The 14,888-nt window shown below is 38.9% G+C and overlaps 1 protein-coding gene across 12 annotated transcripts in view; it reads left to right on the top strand.

Annotated features, from left to right (window-relative positions):
* The window catches only part of WDFY4 (WDFY family member 4), a 133,850-nt gene that overhangs the window by 27,257 nt on the left and 91,705 nt on the right, over positions 1–14,888 (top strand). For 10 of the 12 annotated variants that reach the window (XM_052677693.1, XM_052677694.1, XM_052677696.1 and 7 more), the window contains exons 11-14: positions 866–970; positions 2,070–2,260; positions 4,586–5,196; positions 7,941–8,034. In XM_052677693.1, coding sequence (XP_052533653.1) covers positions 866–970; positions 2,070–2,260; positions 4,586–5,196; positions 7,941–8,034 — 1,001 coding nt within the window. Of the gene's footprint in view, positions 1–865; positions 971–2,069; positions 2,261–4,585; positions 5,197–7,940; positions 8,035–11,099; positions 12,881–14,888 lie in introns of those variants that run through there. The other 2 variants (XM_052677702.1, XM_052677703.1) reach the window with 2 other exon arrangements.

Below are 14,888 nucleotides of genomic sequence, written 5' to 3'. Positions count from 1 at the left end.
AATATATTGAATATGAATTGCAACAGAAATTCTACAGTGTGGGTTCTGTTAAATGCAAGGAAGTGGATTTGTATTTTTGATACCAGAGAACTAATGTTTTGAGAGTTCTTAAAGAATGTCAAGATAAGTTGCTGAGAACTGTGGTATTTATCTTACACTTATCAGTTGATACATTTTACTGCCTTAGATTGCTTGGTGATGTAAACAGTACAGAATGAGTGACTGAGTAATTAGGTAATTTATGACACCGGATATGTGAATAAAGAGGGGCAGATGAGAACACTGTGAAGAGGTCACTGCTTCCCTCTCTTGGTTTCCAGAAATTTAATCTGCAAACTTCAAAGTCTTTAGATTTAACAAAAACTTAACCTACATTATATGATCCTGGAACTGTTTGCCTTTGAACATGCATGAACATGGATGGGGTTCTTGTTTTCCACTTTCAGTTTCTGTACTTAAGTACTCCCTGTTGCTACAATATTTTACTAATTTACAGCTCAGAAGCCAAAGTGTTCTTTTGATCATGTGATACCTGCTAGGTATCACCAAAAAAAGACAACTGCATCAGCTTTATACATGGGAAGTAAAAGCATAGCTATTATCAGTATTTTCTGTAGTCTTGCAAGAGATGTGAGATGCAAAGCATAGAGTTAGACCTGTGTTTCCCAGTCTCAGATTACATCCTAATCATTACACTCTGCCATGTCTGTTTTGTTGCTTGCCTCTGAGTTCAAGTAGCCTGTAAATAACAGTTAGTATAGAGCTAGAATTTGCTGGAGGATTGGTTTTGTTGTTTTGGTTTAAGATACTCCAGCTACAGCTAACTAAATCTTAATAATTTCTGTTGTTAACAATACACTGATAGCTGGAACCTCTCTGCCTGGTCTGGAAGAAGGCACTGATAAGGAATTAAATGCTATAATGCTGAAGATGGTGGCTGCCCTTACTGTGGGATGTGTGAGAAACTCTGGTAAGAAATGATGCATGACTGCATGACCTTAGTGATACTTCATGATAAGTGGTCATGATGCCTCTTAGGAAGCACAAACAAAATTTCTGGCTTTTGTGCTTCAGTGAGAGGTGTTGCTCTAGGCAGAAATGTGGTAAAGATACCACATTCTCCACAGTTAGCCTTACTGTACAGTTGCTCTGCTTCCTTCTGTGTAGATACCTCTAAGGTGTTTAATTGTGGTGCATGTGTGTTTTGTGTAATGATTGTTTATTCAGATTTTTTTCTGTGTTATCTAGTATTTGAAATCCTGATGTGATCAGGCATGGATTGGATCACACTCATGCACAATCATAGAATTGTTTGAGTTGGGAAGAACCCTTAAAGATAATCTTGTCTGCTGCACCTGCAATGAACAGGGACATCTACACATCTACAGCTTGAACAGGCTGCTTGGAGCCCCATCCAGCATGATTTTGGATGTCCTGTCCTTGGAGACATTTACCACTTCTCTGGACAACCTGTGCCAGTGCCTTACTACTTTTCTCATAGAAAAAAACAAAAAACAAAACCACAAACCTTTTTTAAATCCAATCTAAATAGCTCCTCTTTTAGTCAGAAACCACGTTTCCCCTTGTCCTATCATGACAGACCTTGCTAGAGTCTGTCCCCTTCATTTTTTTTGGCTTCCCTTTAGATACAACACAGTCTTGGCACACTTGGGAGAGGTTTGTTAGGGAGTCTGGGAAAGAGTAAGACAGGAGTGAAAAGGATCTTCTGAATGCCGGAATCCACTCAGTGCATTCAACTTGCATGGTGAGAGTGTATTTTAACAAACAAGTCTCCTTCATAAACTGTGGTTTGATCTGAAAACTAATTAGGCATTATTTCATGCATTATTGTATTGGGGAAACTACTACTCTAATGAGTAGAGACCATTGTCATCCTGTCACTTTATTCCTACTTGTGCTTTTTGGTTTGTGTCCTTCAGTTTAACTCGCTTTTCTTTCTTGACTCTTCTCTATTTGTTGAAATGCGGCACCATATACTGAAAATATGCATTTGAGAACTACAAGTAAAGGATAGTTTAAATAACAAATGATACCTTACTTGTCCCCAGTTGTTTTAAAGGACTATGGAATGGTGCCATATATCAAGATATTTTTGGATGAGGAGTGCTACAGGGGTGCTACTCTGAGCATCTTGGAGCAGCTATCAGTCATCAACTACGAGGAATATATGAGCATTGTTATTGGAGCACTCTGTTCTTCTACTCAAGGGGAACTACATCTGAAACTAGATCTGCTGAAGGTAATTCATATGGATTCCAAGTTACTTATTGTTTTCTTGGGAACTGCTTGGCTTGTGGCAAATTGCTTTTAATCTTACCCCAGTGCTGTCTTTTTCCAAGGTGATAAGAGCAAAAGAGGAAAAAGCTATGAACTAGTTTTTGATTCTGCTAGATCTGTTCCTCTGTTTTTTATCAGGGCGTGTGTGTATGGTCAGCACTCTCAATCAGTATCAGACTGAAGTATTTTGAAGACTTAAGTAGTAATGCAGGGCAGAAAAGAGGTGGCAAATATTAGGGCTGATGTGGGTGCAGTTATGTAATGTGAGAGAAAAGACAATTCAATGTGAATGAAATGGAAATATGGAGAGGGGATGTGAGAGGAGGTAGAAGAATAAGATGGAGGGACAGGGTAGACAGGCATGAGGTTAACAGCTTGATTCTCATACACTTCCAAGGTTGTAGATTTGCTGTCCTTATTTTGGTAATCTCTTAAGTACACCAATGCCAGGGGAAAAAACAGAGGTAAGTTAGTGAAAGAGAGAAGGTTTTGAGAGTAAAATTAAAACTATTCATGACCTTTTTTGTGTGTATAGTCTTTAATTCATTAGCAATTGAAGCAGGGGAAAGAATCCACATGCTTTAATATTTAGTTTAGTTCATGGGCAGCAAGCTGAAAAGGAGTGGTGTGTTAACATGAAACTAGATCATTGTTTACCTTCTTTATTAGGTGTAAATGGAATTCACCTTTCAGTTCAATATAGCAGCTGCATTTGTGATAAAAATACCACATTGTTTTATCTTTGTTTTTATAGCTTTGATATGAAAAAGTAAACTTAATATTTATGCAGAAGTTGAGTACAGTGTCCAAACTAATATGAAAATAAATGCAGCTTCAGTGTCTAATTCTAACAAATGATAACTGTATTAAAACATAACGTAAGCAAATGAATTTATTATCTGCATCTATTGGGACTGTGATTGCATTATACACAAATTCAGATTGATTTGCTAATATATATTTAGCTGTTAAAGCCTGAGCCCAGATGTAATTAGTAGTGCCGTATTCCAGTGTGGCACGTAGACAATTATGAGGAATAACAAATAATGGAATGTGAAATAAATTCTGTTAGCGTTAACTGAGTTAGGGGGTTTCCAGCAGACATCAGTTTTATAGATTCAAGACAGAGGAATACTAACTCATAGCCGATTAAATTCTAACTGAGTTAGAGCTGGGGGAAATGTGGTTACTGTTGACCTTCTCTGAAATGTGTTAAAGCCATCCTGATAACTTCAACTCTGAGTTATTAAATTTACTCCCTGTTCAGAATTCTCTGCCTACTTTGATACATTATCCTACAAAACTGAATGGCACTAATGGTGTTTTCCTTCCCCCTCTAATTCTAGAAACGTTTTCTTGAAGTCACAGGTCCTGTTACAGGGAGATATATTTGTTAGATTATTCACAGATTGTGAAGTGAATATCTTTCACTAAATATCTATAGGGAAACTTTGTTTAAAATGATCTTGTCCTGTGTGAAAAGGTATAGCCTGGCATTTGGAACATCTCTGGTGCCTTAAAGAGCATCATTTTTGCAAAACAAATAGTGGAACATCTGAAAAACCTGGGATAAATTACATTGAATTACAGTAGACTGTTTTCCAGCAACTTTTTTTTTTTTTCTGCTGCTTTAGCTCTTAATGACTTTAATATATTTGTTTTGCAATGGCAAACCTGAGGCATCAAATTTGCAAGTGGAATACATTGGGTTTTTATGCTTGTTTAATATTGTGAAGTACGCTTAACATATAACCTGATTTAAGCTCTGTGAAAATAGAGAAAACCTTTAGATTTAATTGTCTTTGGATTTGACTTTCAGGGCTTTTTTCTTTTTTTTTTTTCCCTTCCAGTTTTTTTTTTTTTTTTTTTTTTTTTTCCAATCTCAAGATTTCTGGAGAGAGTTTGAAAAGATTGGTCAGAGAATAGGCAAAGGTCTGAAACAATACCTCCAGCCAAATTAGATAGGATATACAGTGCATATAGCTAGGATATACAACTTGATTTCTTCTCTTTATTTCTTTGAGCACTATTCCCTACTTCACTGGTTCACTATGCGGATTTTCTCTTGAGATTATGTTCTGGTCTTGGATACTTGACTTTATAGGTACACTGGGAAAGGTAAATGGAGAAATGCTACACAGTGGTGTAACCAATGATTTCTGTTGTTGATAGTGAAGTTTCATTGAAATTATTTCACAAAAAAGCTTGTTATTTAAAAATATTCTACATATTTGCCCTTTTATTTTAAGTTGTTCTTTTTTGTTTCCTTTCTCCCCAATGTTTATAGTCACTCTTAAGAATACTGAACAGTCCCAAAAGTCATTCAGCGTTCAGAACTTGCAGTGGATTCAATGGACTCCTGTCTCTTCTCTCAGACATGGAAGGTGCTTTGCAGGATCCTCCATGTGGGCTGTGGGCAACAGTTGAGCAGAATTGCGTACTGGAGCTTGTTTTCTGTACACTTCAGGGGATAACAGCAGCTCTGCACTTGGACCCTGTAAACAGCAACTTCTTTCAGAGGAACGGCCTCTTTGAAAAGATGGCAGAGGATCTTGAGTCACTTGGCTGCTTCTGGACACACAGAGAATGGCACATCCCTCTGAGCCTTGAGAAGACAAGGACATTTGCAGAGTTCTTGGATGCAGCTTTCTGTTCTTCAGAACCTTTCCCAGCATGGCTGAAGAACTGCATATGGATTCTGAGTTTTCTTGATCATATGGTCAAAGGAACCCTCCATCTGGAGAATTACTTCAAGGAAATAAAGTTAGAGATGGGTGAGGCATCAAGAGATGATCAGGAAGGAACTCAAGCTCAAGGGGAAGATCCTACTTTTTCCGAAAGACCAGTCAGTGAATTATGTGCCTCTGCTTATAGGTTATGGGGAAACTTTGAAGAGAAGTAAGTTCTGATTTACTACAGGCAATATAATAAGACTAGAATCTGCGATTTATATGGTAGTTGAAAGGCAAGGTGCGGCAAGATTTCCCTAGAACAAACAATCTTGTCATACAGACCCAAATCCCAGGACGTCAGAAATCATATACTTTTGAAAGGTTAAATAATGGTAAGCATTAATGTTTAGTGGAGCAGTGGGATGCAAAAGGCTGAGAGTTATGCAGTTAGTGCTGAAGGATTTGGCATATGCAGGACTGGATTCTGAGGAAAGGATTGTTGAGACTTGAAGCTAGCATTTAATCTGTTTGAACATTCTCCAATTGATTTTGGCTTGTTTGCAGTCGTCTGATAAAAACAGAAGCTTTTAAATTGTTTTAAATGCTCCCCTATTCATGTGTGCCCCCATGTGCATGTGCCAATTCACCTACCTGTACAGGACAGAAAAATGAAAAAAGAATGGTCATGAGCATTACTGATTTAATGGAGTATGGCAGTAAGGAAAGGCTATATCAGAAATCAGTGCAGCTTTCAGCTATGAATCATTTCTGAATTTTTTTTTTTTTTTTTTTGAGACCTTAAACCCCTTCCTATGTCTGCAGTCCTTTTCTCAAAAATGTTTCTGATTGGAACTCCAGGTTAAAAGAAGTTAAGTTCAGTGTTTGCAATGGGTGATTCCTTCAACCTTTGTTTTAAACTATTCCTTGCTCATCACTATATACAAACAAGGTCAAATGTATTCTCAATTCTCATGACGTACAGAATGTATACTTCTCCAGCAGTAACTTTTTTGAAAATAAAACCAAGAGATCACATTCTCAGACTCCTGCAAGCCTGTAGTTCCCCTAAAGCAGCTTCCTCCCAGCTGTACTCCGCACTCACTTCCTCCTGAAACCTTCAGCAGGGAACTATGCAAATTTGAAAGGAGGAACTTGAGTGCAGTCAGTGTTGGTGGTCTGCAAAGCCCTGTCCTGTGACATGGGTTTAACATGCCTTGAAGAGGGGGATAAGGATGTGATGTGGTAGTTCTAAGAGCCTGTGTCTCATACATGGGAAAACTAGCATTTATACCAGATAATATTCATAACCCCTTACACTGTGCAACGAACTGCTGGGTAATGGGAAATCACCCTTAAATTTCCATCTGGAAAATGGCTCTCTGTGTTCCTGCTCTTGTGTTAATGTTTGAACCATCTTCTGTTTTTCCTTTTGATCCTGGTGATTTGATACTTCTTGCTGGAAGCTATGTTAGTAAGGCTGACCATACTTTAGGAGGGAAGGTGCTTCTCATGCCCACCCCAGCAGAATGGCTGCTCCAGCTGCTGTTGGGTGGATTAACTGTGTTAATGGCACTTTGTAGCTTTTCATTTTAGCCCCATGCCGTCTTGTCTTCTAAGTAATGACTAGTGCAGAGTGTATTTGGGATCCATGCAGCAGTAGTGATCTATTATGTAGTAGTAGAATCTATCTATTAGCTAAAACTACCTGACCCTGAGGCACCACAAACTCACAAGCACAGACTGCATTGGCTACATCTCTTTAATATGGGAGTACACCAGTAGTGTAGGGGTAAAGGGAGTAGTTGGTTGGATTAGTTGGCTGATTGGATAACCCTGAGACTGGGATATTTGTAGGAGCGAGGAGTTGGTAAATGGAGACAGCTTTTCTACTGATACAAGCCAGCAAATGAAGGCATCCCAGAAAACTGCAGAGAAGGACAGAGATAAGGCTGTTTAAATGATCTAATACTCTTGAGGGAGTGAGTGCTGACAGAATGAGTTTGGTACTGGTCTGGCTCTAGATTTTCCTCTTTTGTTCTGTGTTCAAAATAGTGCTAAGCCTACCAGACAGTGTTCAAAAGTAAGAAAACCATGACAAAGACTTAACTATTTAGTGATTTTATTGATTTTTTTTTTTTTCAAAAGGTGATCTTACTTTCTTGTTGTCTGATGTTTATGATTTGATAGGTCACATTTTACATTTGCTATGTGGCATACCAGAAAAAAAATTCATGTTTAAAAGGAATGATGGGATTCAGAGGTAACTGCATTTCTTCAATGATCAAGTCTTCAGAAAAATTGCTTTTTGTTAGAACTGTACACACTGCCTGGCAATTTACATTAGTGTTAGAGCTGGATAAATTGCAGGCTTTGGGGAGCTTGACTGCAGCAGGCTTAAGCTGAAAATGACTTTGCTAGAGGCGGCGGAAAATACAGCAAATGAGCTATTGCTTTTGAAGTACTATTTCTTGAGGGTGCAGTAGGAGTTGTTTGACACTGTGTGGCAGTGTGTTACATGTTACTTGCTGTTCTAAGACATTTAGAATAACAGGTGTTGATAATGGCATTTGATCCTCCTTTATATCTCCTGTCCAAAACTTTAACACCTGTTCTTTTCCTTAAACTCTTTATACTGCTTCTAAAGTACATTGTGACACTTTTTTTCTGCCTAATTTTGTCTGTTAGTTGTTTTTGTTGTTGTCTGTTAGTTGTTTTTGTTGCTTTCCTCTCAATCTATTTGGAGCAGGTGTTTCTGAGAGAGTGCATCACAACTCCAATTCAGAAGTGCACCCAGAAATAATTCTCTCATCCTGCTGAACCTGTGATGCCTGGAGTAGTTACTGCTAAGAATGCTGAGCCTGAGCCTTGTTACTGCCAGGCAATTTTAAGCTGTACTCTGCTGGAACATTGGACAAACTCTCTTTGATGCTGTTAATGGTAATGTTAAGTCTTACACGATTTTTCCTGCAGGTGGGAAATGAGGGACTGTGTCATTGTAAATCCAGGTGCCGTCTGTGTTATGGTGAGGCTGCTGCCTAAGTTGTACAGAGAGGGACACTCTCAGGTGAGTATGAGCCATATAGGCTGTCTGCTACTCCTCTCTTGCTGCATTTTTGAGATTTAATTAATATTTCCACATTAGAAGAAAGTAGAATTTACTGTGGAGTTCTGGCAGTAGTAGAATAGAATTCCACTGTTAGGCCAGATAAGAACAATTAAAATTTCATGGGTATTGGTTTGACTAAGAACTCACACCTACCTGATGCAGTGTGTTGATCTGGGTTCCAGGATAGTGCAAAGGCAAAAGTAAGATGTTAGTCCCCTTTTTACTATAAAATGTGTAGTTGTACCCAAGGAACAAGGTGGGGAGAGAATAATTCCACTTTCCAAAGTGAGGTCATTTATTTCCTCAAGGTGTGAGTGAGGAAAAAATGTAGGAAATAAAAACCACTCCATTTCTATGCTCAAGTAGAGAAATGGGAATGGGGCTGGTGAATGTTACTTTTAATTTTGTTTCTGGTATAATGGTGAAGCTGTTTTAAACAGCTTATCTCTGTTCTCTAGGTTCCAGTACAAAATAAGCATAGTGGTTCTGATAGTTGGTTGAGCTGGCCACTCACTGACAAAAATTACTACTCTTCTTTTCAAATAAATTATAATTAGTTAAATATTTAAGGCTCTGTTTAGCTGTCTAAATTGCATGTGTGAACATTTCTGCCACTGCCCTCACTTAATGGAGTGTCTGTGTTCAGGAACCACGTTGCGATTCCTCACAATGATAAAAGAACACAGACACTTGTGGGTGCACTATACACACTCAATGTACCCAGGCAGAGAAACTACTTAAATACAGACAGCCATCATTGTCTCCATTTCAAGCCCTCTCATTGCGCACATTTCACCTTTCTTTTCATTCTAAGAAAATCTGCTGAAGCAGTGTGCAAGCATGACATTTTTAGTGTGGAGATGAAGGGGTTCTGGAGCACCTTTGTAAAAAGCACTCTTATTTATTATGGTTGTAGCTAAAACTGCCTGACCCTGAGACACCACAAACTCCAAGCGCAAACTGCATTGGCTACATCTGTTTGAGAGATTGATATTTGAGTACACTAGCAATGCAAACACTAGTAATTATTCAATATCTTCATCGTTTATATTCCTTTTAATCCCAGGGACTTTGTTTTACTGTATTTTTTGTATACTACATTTCCCATCTGCAAAACAGTAGCCAAAATTTCTTTCAGAACAATCAACAATTTTACCTGTGCCTTGGTATCTTTCCTATGTGGCTTTTGTTTGTAATCCTGAGTAAGCTGGCCTTTGATATCTTCTATAAAATCAGATGAATGGTAGCAAAGAATAAACTGAACTAGCCCACTGACAATTGTTGAAAAGTTGCTAATATATCCAGCAGCCAGAACAATCTGACCCTTTTGATCTACCAGTCCATAAACTTACAGCGTAACTTAGACTCCCTTTGCTTTGTCAGGCTTCCCATACACACAGGGAATCAGAGCAAGTAACTTGCCTACATTACAATCTTCTGTCTTTTCTTAAATATCTGAATCGTTAATGTATATGCAGAGAAACTGAAATAAAACCAGACTGTTCATCCAGAGCTATGCTAGGTGGGCTTGCAACTAACTGCTGGTTCTGTGGCTGAGCTTGTGAGACCCTCAGTAGATGGCAGTGTTCTTAAAAATATGGAAGTTTAGAGCACAAATTCAGGCAATTTCAATCTTGTGTTTAAATGTGTTCACTTTTTATTTCTTGTTCTTTTTTTCTTAGCTAATAAGAAATTCTTACTGATAGTTCTTGTTTAGTATTGCTGTTGTGAATAGAATTGCCTCAGGTAGAATGGGATTACTGTTATGCTCAGTGGACTTGATAGAATTTAACACATCTTGAAATCTTATTCATCAAATGAACCACAAAAAAGGATGGAGGAAGTTTTACCGACACTTCTTGGTGATTAATTCTGTTCAAGGATGTTGAGTGAATGAATGGAACCTTGTGTCTTATTTGGGCAACTGGATGATGCTACCAGGTAGTGACACAAAATACTAAACTTAAATACCTTTACTTTTAATGTATGCCACTACACAAACACTTAAGGAATGAAGTCCTTCTTGGAAAATGCAAGTCAGGCAAGATCTGATCCAACAAGAGGAATTAAGTGACTTAATGAAGGAGGAGAAACTGGGTAGAAAATGAAGGAATTTCCTCTGGAGTTTTCCTCAGTAACAAATATGTTGCTATTTCTTTTTTTTCTTCTAGTTTGAAAGTTATGAGAGATGAATTAATTTCTTTGTGGATAGAGCTTTCTTAATGAAAATCTTCTTTTAAAAAATCCAAGGAGGCTTCTTGCACTGAGTTTAATGCTGAGTCAAATAGTCAAATAACATGTATTTTTAAGGAGCAGTGGTGAAGAACAGATAGGGTAGCTCATGTCTCAAAGCTTGTTTTTAGTGCTATGATAGACCTTCTAAGGAGCTGCCCTGAAAAATAATCACAATAGGGTCAGATCAAGTGTGAATCTTTTGTTTTCAGCAGAATGGCAATGAGAAAGCCCTGCTTTTAGAGAGATGTTAATGGAACTTTATAGAAGTATCAGCTTTGATTCTGATATAATATCTATTTCCTGCCAAAGTCAGACCCAAGCAGTAATGGGCTAAAGCAACATTGAGTATGTTGGCGTAGAAGAAATAATTGAAAATGAAACAGACTGTGTTGCAGATAAACTTCTGACTGTCTGAAAGAAAACTAGAAGTCAAGGACAGATATTGCTGCAATTTCTAGATATGATAAAATCATCAAGATGTTATATGGATATGAAACATTGCTTAGGAGCCTTTAAATTCCTAAGAGGACAGTCATTGATGTAGATGTTTAGAGGTTTTGGTCTTATTTTTGCATGGGATTCACGTGCCAGTTCCCACTGAACTTCATGTAGTTTGATCACATAGAAGATTCTTTTCTTATCATGCTGCTTATTCACTAATGATGGCACTATTGCGTGCTTCAGTAACTAAGTACCAGAATTAACAAAGGAATTCTTAATATTACAAAAACATTCTGTTGGCTAACTTCAAATGTATAAAACCAGGTGGTTTTGTTTTTTTTTTGTAGTAGGTGGCAGACCCAGTATTCAAAGAAGGAAAGCTCTGTGGCTTCTTTTGAGTTCTACTGATATGGAAGATGAAATTGTGACAGAGAGAACTTCTGTGGTACAGTTAAGATGGACCTAGTTGTATCTATCCTGCTGGAAAAGCAGAATTAGTTTATGTATGCAGTAGTATGTAGTTCATAGTACTGTTTTTTTTTTCTGTTTATCTGCGAGGAGGACATGAACACCAGTTATGCTGTAAGCTTGTAAGGTGAAGTTATACAGACTGTTAGCAAAGTAAACTTTGTTAAGACCAGTCAGTGAGAATAATCAGGAAATCCTTTCTAACAGGATGGGTTTGGCTTGTGGCTGGGAACTGCGCATCAGGAATTTTAGCTATGACTAATTTTTGAGTGATTTTTTAATTACACATATTTTAAAGAGTAAAACACAACTGATTTTTCAGAAGTAGAACCAAACTACATTCAATGGTTTCTAAACTCCTGGATGTTCACTTCTTTTGAAAGCATGATATAAAAACTCTGAGTTTCTGAGAACATTACTTTTGATGCCTTGATTTCTTTGCCAGGTAATTGCAATCTATGTTAGAAAATTAATTCTAATTTTCTGCGAAGGGCTGATAGCTTTTCAAGTGAAATGTGCTCTGAGTTTGAAAAGTATTTTCTTTTTCCAAATGCACACTCAATTACTGAATATTGTTTTTAAACATTATAAAATTGAAAACCCTTATGAAATTAATCCTTATTACTGAAGATTCAAAGTTCTTAATCACTTTCTACATCACATAATCATTATCAAATGGAGTAACTGATTTAAAAACAGCTACCAATTTTGAAACTATAGGTTCTTAGGAGCAAAAATCTGGGAACTACTTAACAATCTGGGCGAATTCCTAGTTGACATTTTGACCTTTTAACTCTAATCTGAAGTAGAGCTGTGAGCCCAACTGCATTCTAATTGCACCTTCAATATCTTGATTCATGGTGCAGGTAATACGTGTTAGGAAAATCAATTCATGTGTACAGAAACAGCCTTATTTTCTGTCCATCATTAATATTTCCACTAAAATCTCATTTTACTGGCATTTACTTCCTTATAAATAGCACATTTTATTCGAAACAAGGCAATGCCAGTATTGACTAAGTTTATGAAAATTATCAATATTTTTCTATGTCAATATGGTTTTATTGGCTTTATTTTGGAGTAATCCAGTATTTTCACTTAGCCAAGATGCGTATCTTTATGCTCTCGTGGCTTTCTGTACCCAGAGTTTTTTCCTTCATCAATAACGTGGTGTGAAATTATGTTCCAATTAAATGTTCCAAAAAGATTCTGAGGTTTCAATACTCACAGTAGGAATAAGTTCCTCTTTTTTTTTTTTTTTTTTTTTTTTGAAGAACAATGACGTAAGTTTGTTCTAATGGGAGATTTCTGTATTTATTTGGAAGCACACTGGAACTTGTTTCACTAGGAATGAATGTTCTGAGATGGGAGAGAAGGTTTTTCTGAAAAAAATCTCAGGTATAAAAGCCAGTTGTGTTTATGAAAATGTAAGTAGAAGTTTTATTGCATAGGTGTTGCAATTAAGGCTTTTGGTTGCTGGGTACTCTTAAAAAGAACTTTCCTGTGAACTTTTTTATCTGTCCTGTATTTGGTTTTTAGCTCTCCAAATAGGGCCTGTATACAAAAGAGATGACTCACACTTTACACTTAAACTAGTTTATTCAAAATCCAGTGAAGTTTCTTTTCATTTGAGTTATAAAATCAAATCCAAATATCATAATGTCTGTGCCTGCCACCACCAGTAGTCTTTGTTTTTTAAAGTTTATGTATCTTTCCTAGAAACACAGAATGGCCAGGGCTGGAAGGGACTTCAATGATCATGAATCTCCAACTCCCCTGTCACATGCAGGACCACCAACCTCTCCATTTCAACCTCTCCATTTAATACTAGACCAGGCTGCCCGGAGCCCCATCCAACCTGGCCTTGAACATCTCCAGGGATGGGGCATCAACAGCCTCTCTGGGCAGCCTGTACCAGCACCTCACCATTCTCTCTGTAAATAACTTCCCCTGACATCCAACCTAAATCTCCCCTCCCTCAACTTAAAACCATTTCCCCTCATCCTGCAGTTGTCAACCCTTTCAAAGACTTGATTCCCCTTCTGTTTGTAGGCTCCCTTTGGGTATTGAATGGCTGCAATGAGGTCACCCCACAGCCTTCTTTTCTCCAGGCTGAACATGCCCAGCACCCTCAGCTTATCTTCATAGGAGAGGTGCTCCAGTCCCCTGATCATCTTCATGGCCCTCCTCTGGACCTTCTCCAACAGCTCCCTGTCTTTCTTGTATTGGGGGCTCCACACTTGGATGCAGTACTCCAGATGGGGCCTTGCAAAAACAGAGTAGAGGGGGACAATTACTTCCCTGTCCCTGCTGGCCACCCCTCCATTGATGGAGCCCAGGATACCATTTGCCTTCTGAGCCACAAGGGCACACTGCTGGCTCATGTTAAGTTTTTTCATCCATCAAGACCCCCAGGTCCTCCTCTGAAGGCTGCTCACAAGGACTGTATGGATGGTATGGGATTCTGTATGGATGCTTGGGATTCCTCTGGCCCATGTGCAAAACTCTGCACTTTGCTGTGTTGAACCTCATCAGGTTCACCCGGGCTCACCTTTTTAGTTTCTCAAGGTCCCTCTGAGTGGCATCCCTTCCTTCAACCGTGTCAACCATACCACTCAGCTTGGTGTTGTCAGCAAATTTGTTGAGGGTGCACTTGATTCTGTCATCGATGTCATTGACAAAGATGTTAAAGAGCACTGGTCCCAAGACAGACCCCTGGGGGATGCTGCTCGTTACCCGCCTCCCCCTGGGCATAGAGCCATTGATGACCACCCTCTGTTTGCGGCCTTTCAACCAGTTTCTTATCCATTGAGTGGCCCACCCATCAAATCCAGATCCCTCCAATTTATAGATAAGGATGTGGTGGGGGACCATGTCAAAGGTCTTGCTCAAGTCCAGGAAAATGACATTGGTGGACAAGGGAAAGGTGACCAATGCCATCACTCCATCATCGAAGGCCACCAGATTGGTCAGGCATGACCTTCCTCTGGTGAAGCTGTGCTGGCTTCAGATCACATGCTCTATCCTCATGTGATCAAGCATGTTATCCAGGATGGTCTGTTCCATGATCTTCCCAGGCACAGAGGTGAAACTCACCAGTCTGTAGTTCTTGGGGTCCTCTTGTTCCCTTTCTCGTAAATTGGAGTGACGTGAGCCTTCCTCCAGTTATCCAGGATCTCGCCTGACAGCCATGACTTTTCAAATATGATGGAGAGCGGCTCAACCACCTGAGCAACCACCTCAGTCAGTTCCTTCAGAACCCTGGCACGCATGCCATCTGGCCCCATAGGCTTGTACACAATCAGTCTCATGAGAAGGTCTCACACCTGCTCTATTCTCACAGCAAGGGCGGGGGGAAGTGGGAGGATTTACCACCCTGGTCCCCACCTAGAGGTTTAGGGATGCAGGGCTCAGGGATGTGTGAAGTGGAATCCTGGCCTCCAGCGAAGACTGAGGCAAAGAACTCATTCAGTACCTCAGCTTTCTCTTTGTCTGTTGAAGCAAGTTTTCTTTTTACATTTACCAAAGGAGATACACTTGCTTTGGCCTGTCTCTTTGGCCAATGTACCTGTAGAAAGTCTTCCTATTGTTTTTTCACATCCCTTGCCAAGTTCAGTTCCACCTGCACCTTGGCTTTCCTGATCCCAAGAGTGTAGTGAAGAGTGTAT

Source organism: Tympanuchus pallidicinctus, unplaced genomic scaffold (assembly GCF_026119805.1).
Source record: "Tympanuchus pallidicinctus isolate F22 unplaced genomic scaffold, pur_lepc_1.0 scaffold16, whole genome shotgun sequence".
Taxonomy (NCBI): Eukaryota; Metazoa; Chordata; class Aves; order Galliformes; family Phasianidae; genus Tympanuchus; species Tympanuchus pallidicinctus.
Note: the sequence above shows the minus strand (reverse complement) of the source record. Positions and strands in the feature narration are given on the sequence as shown.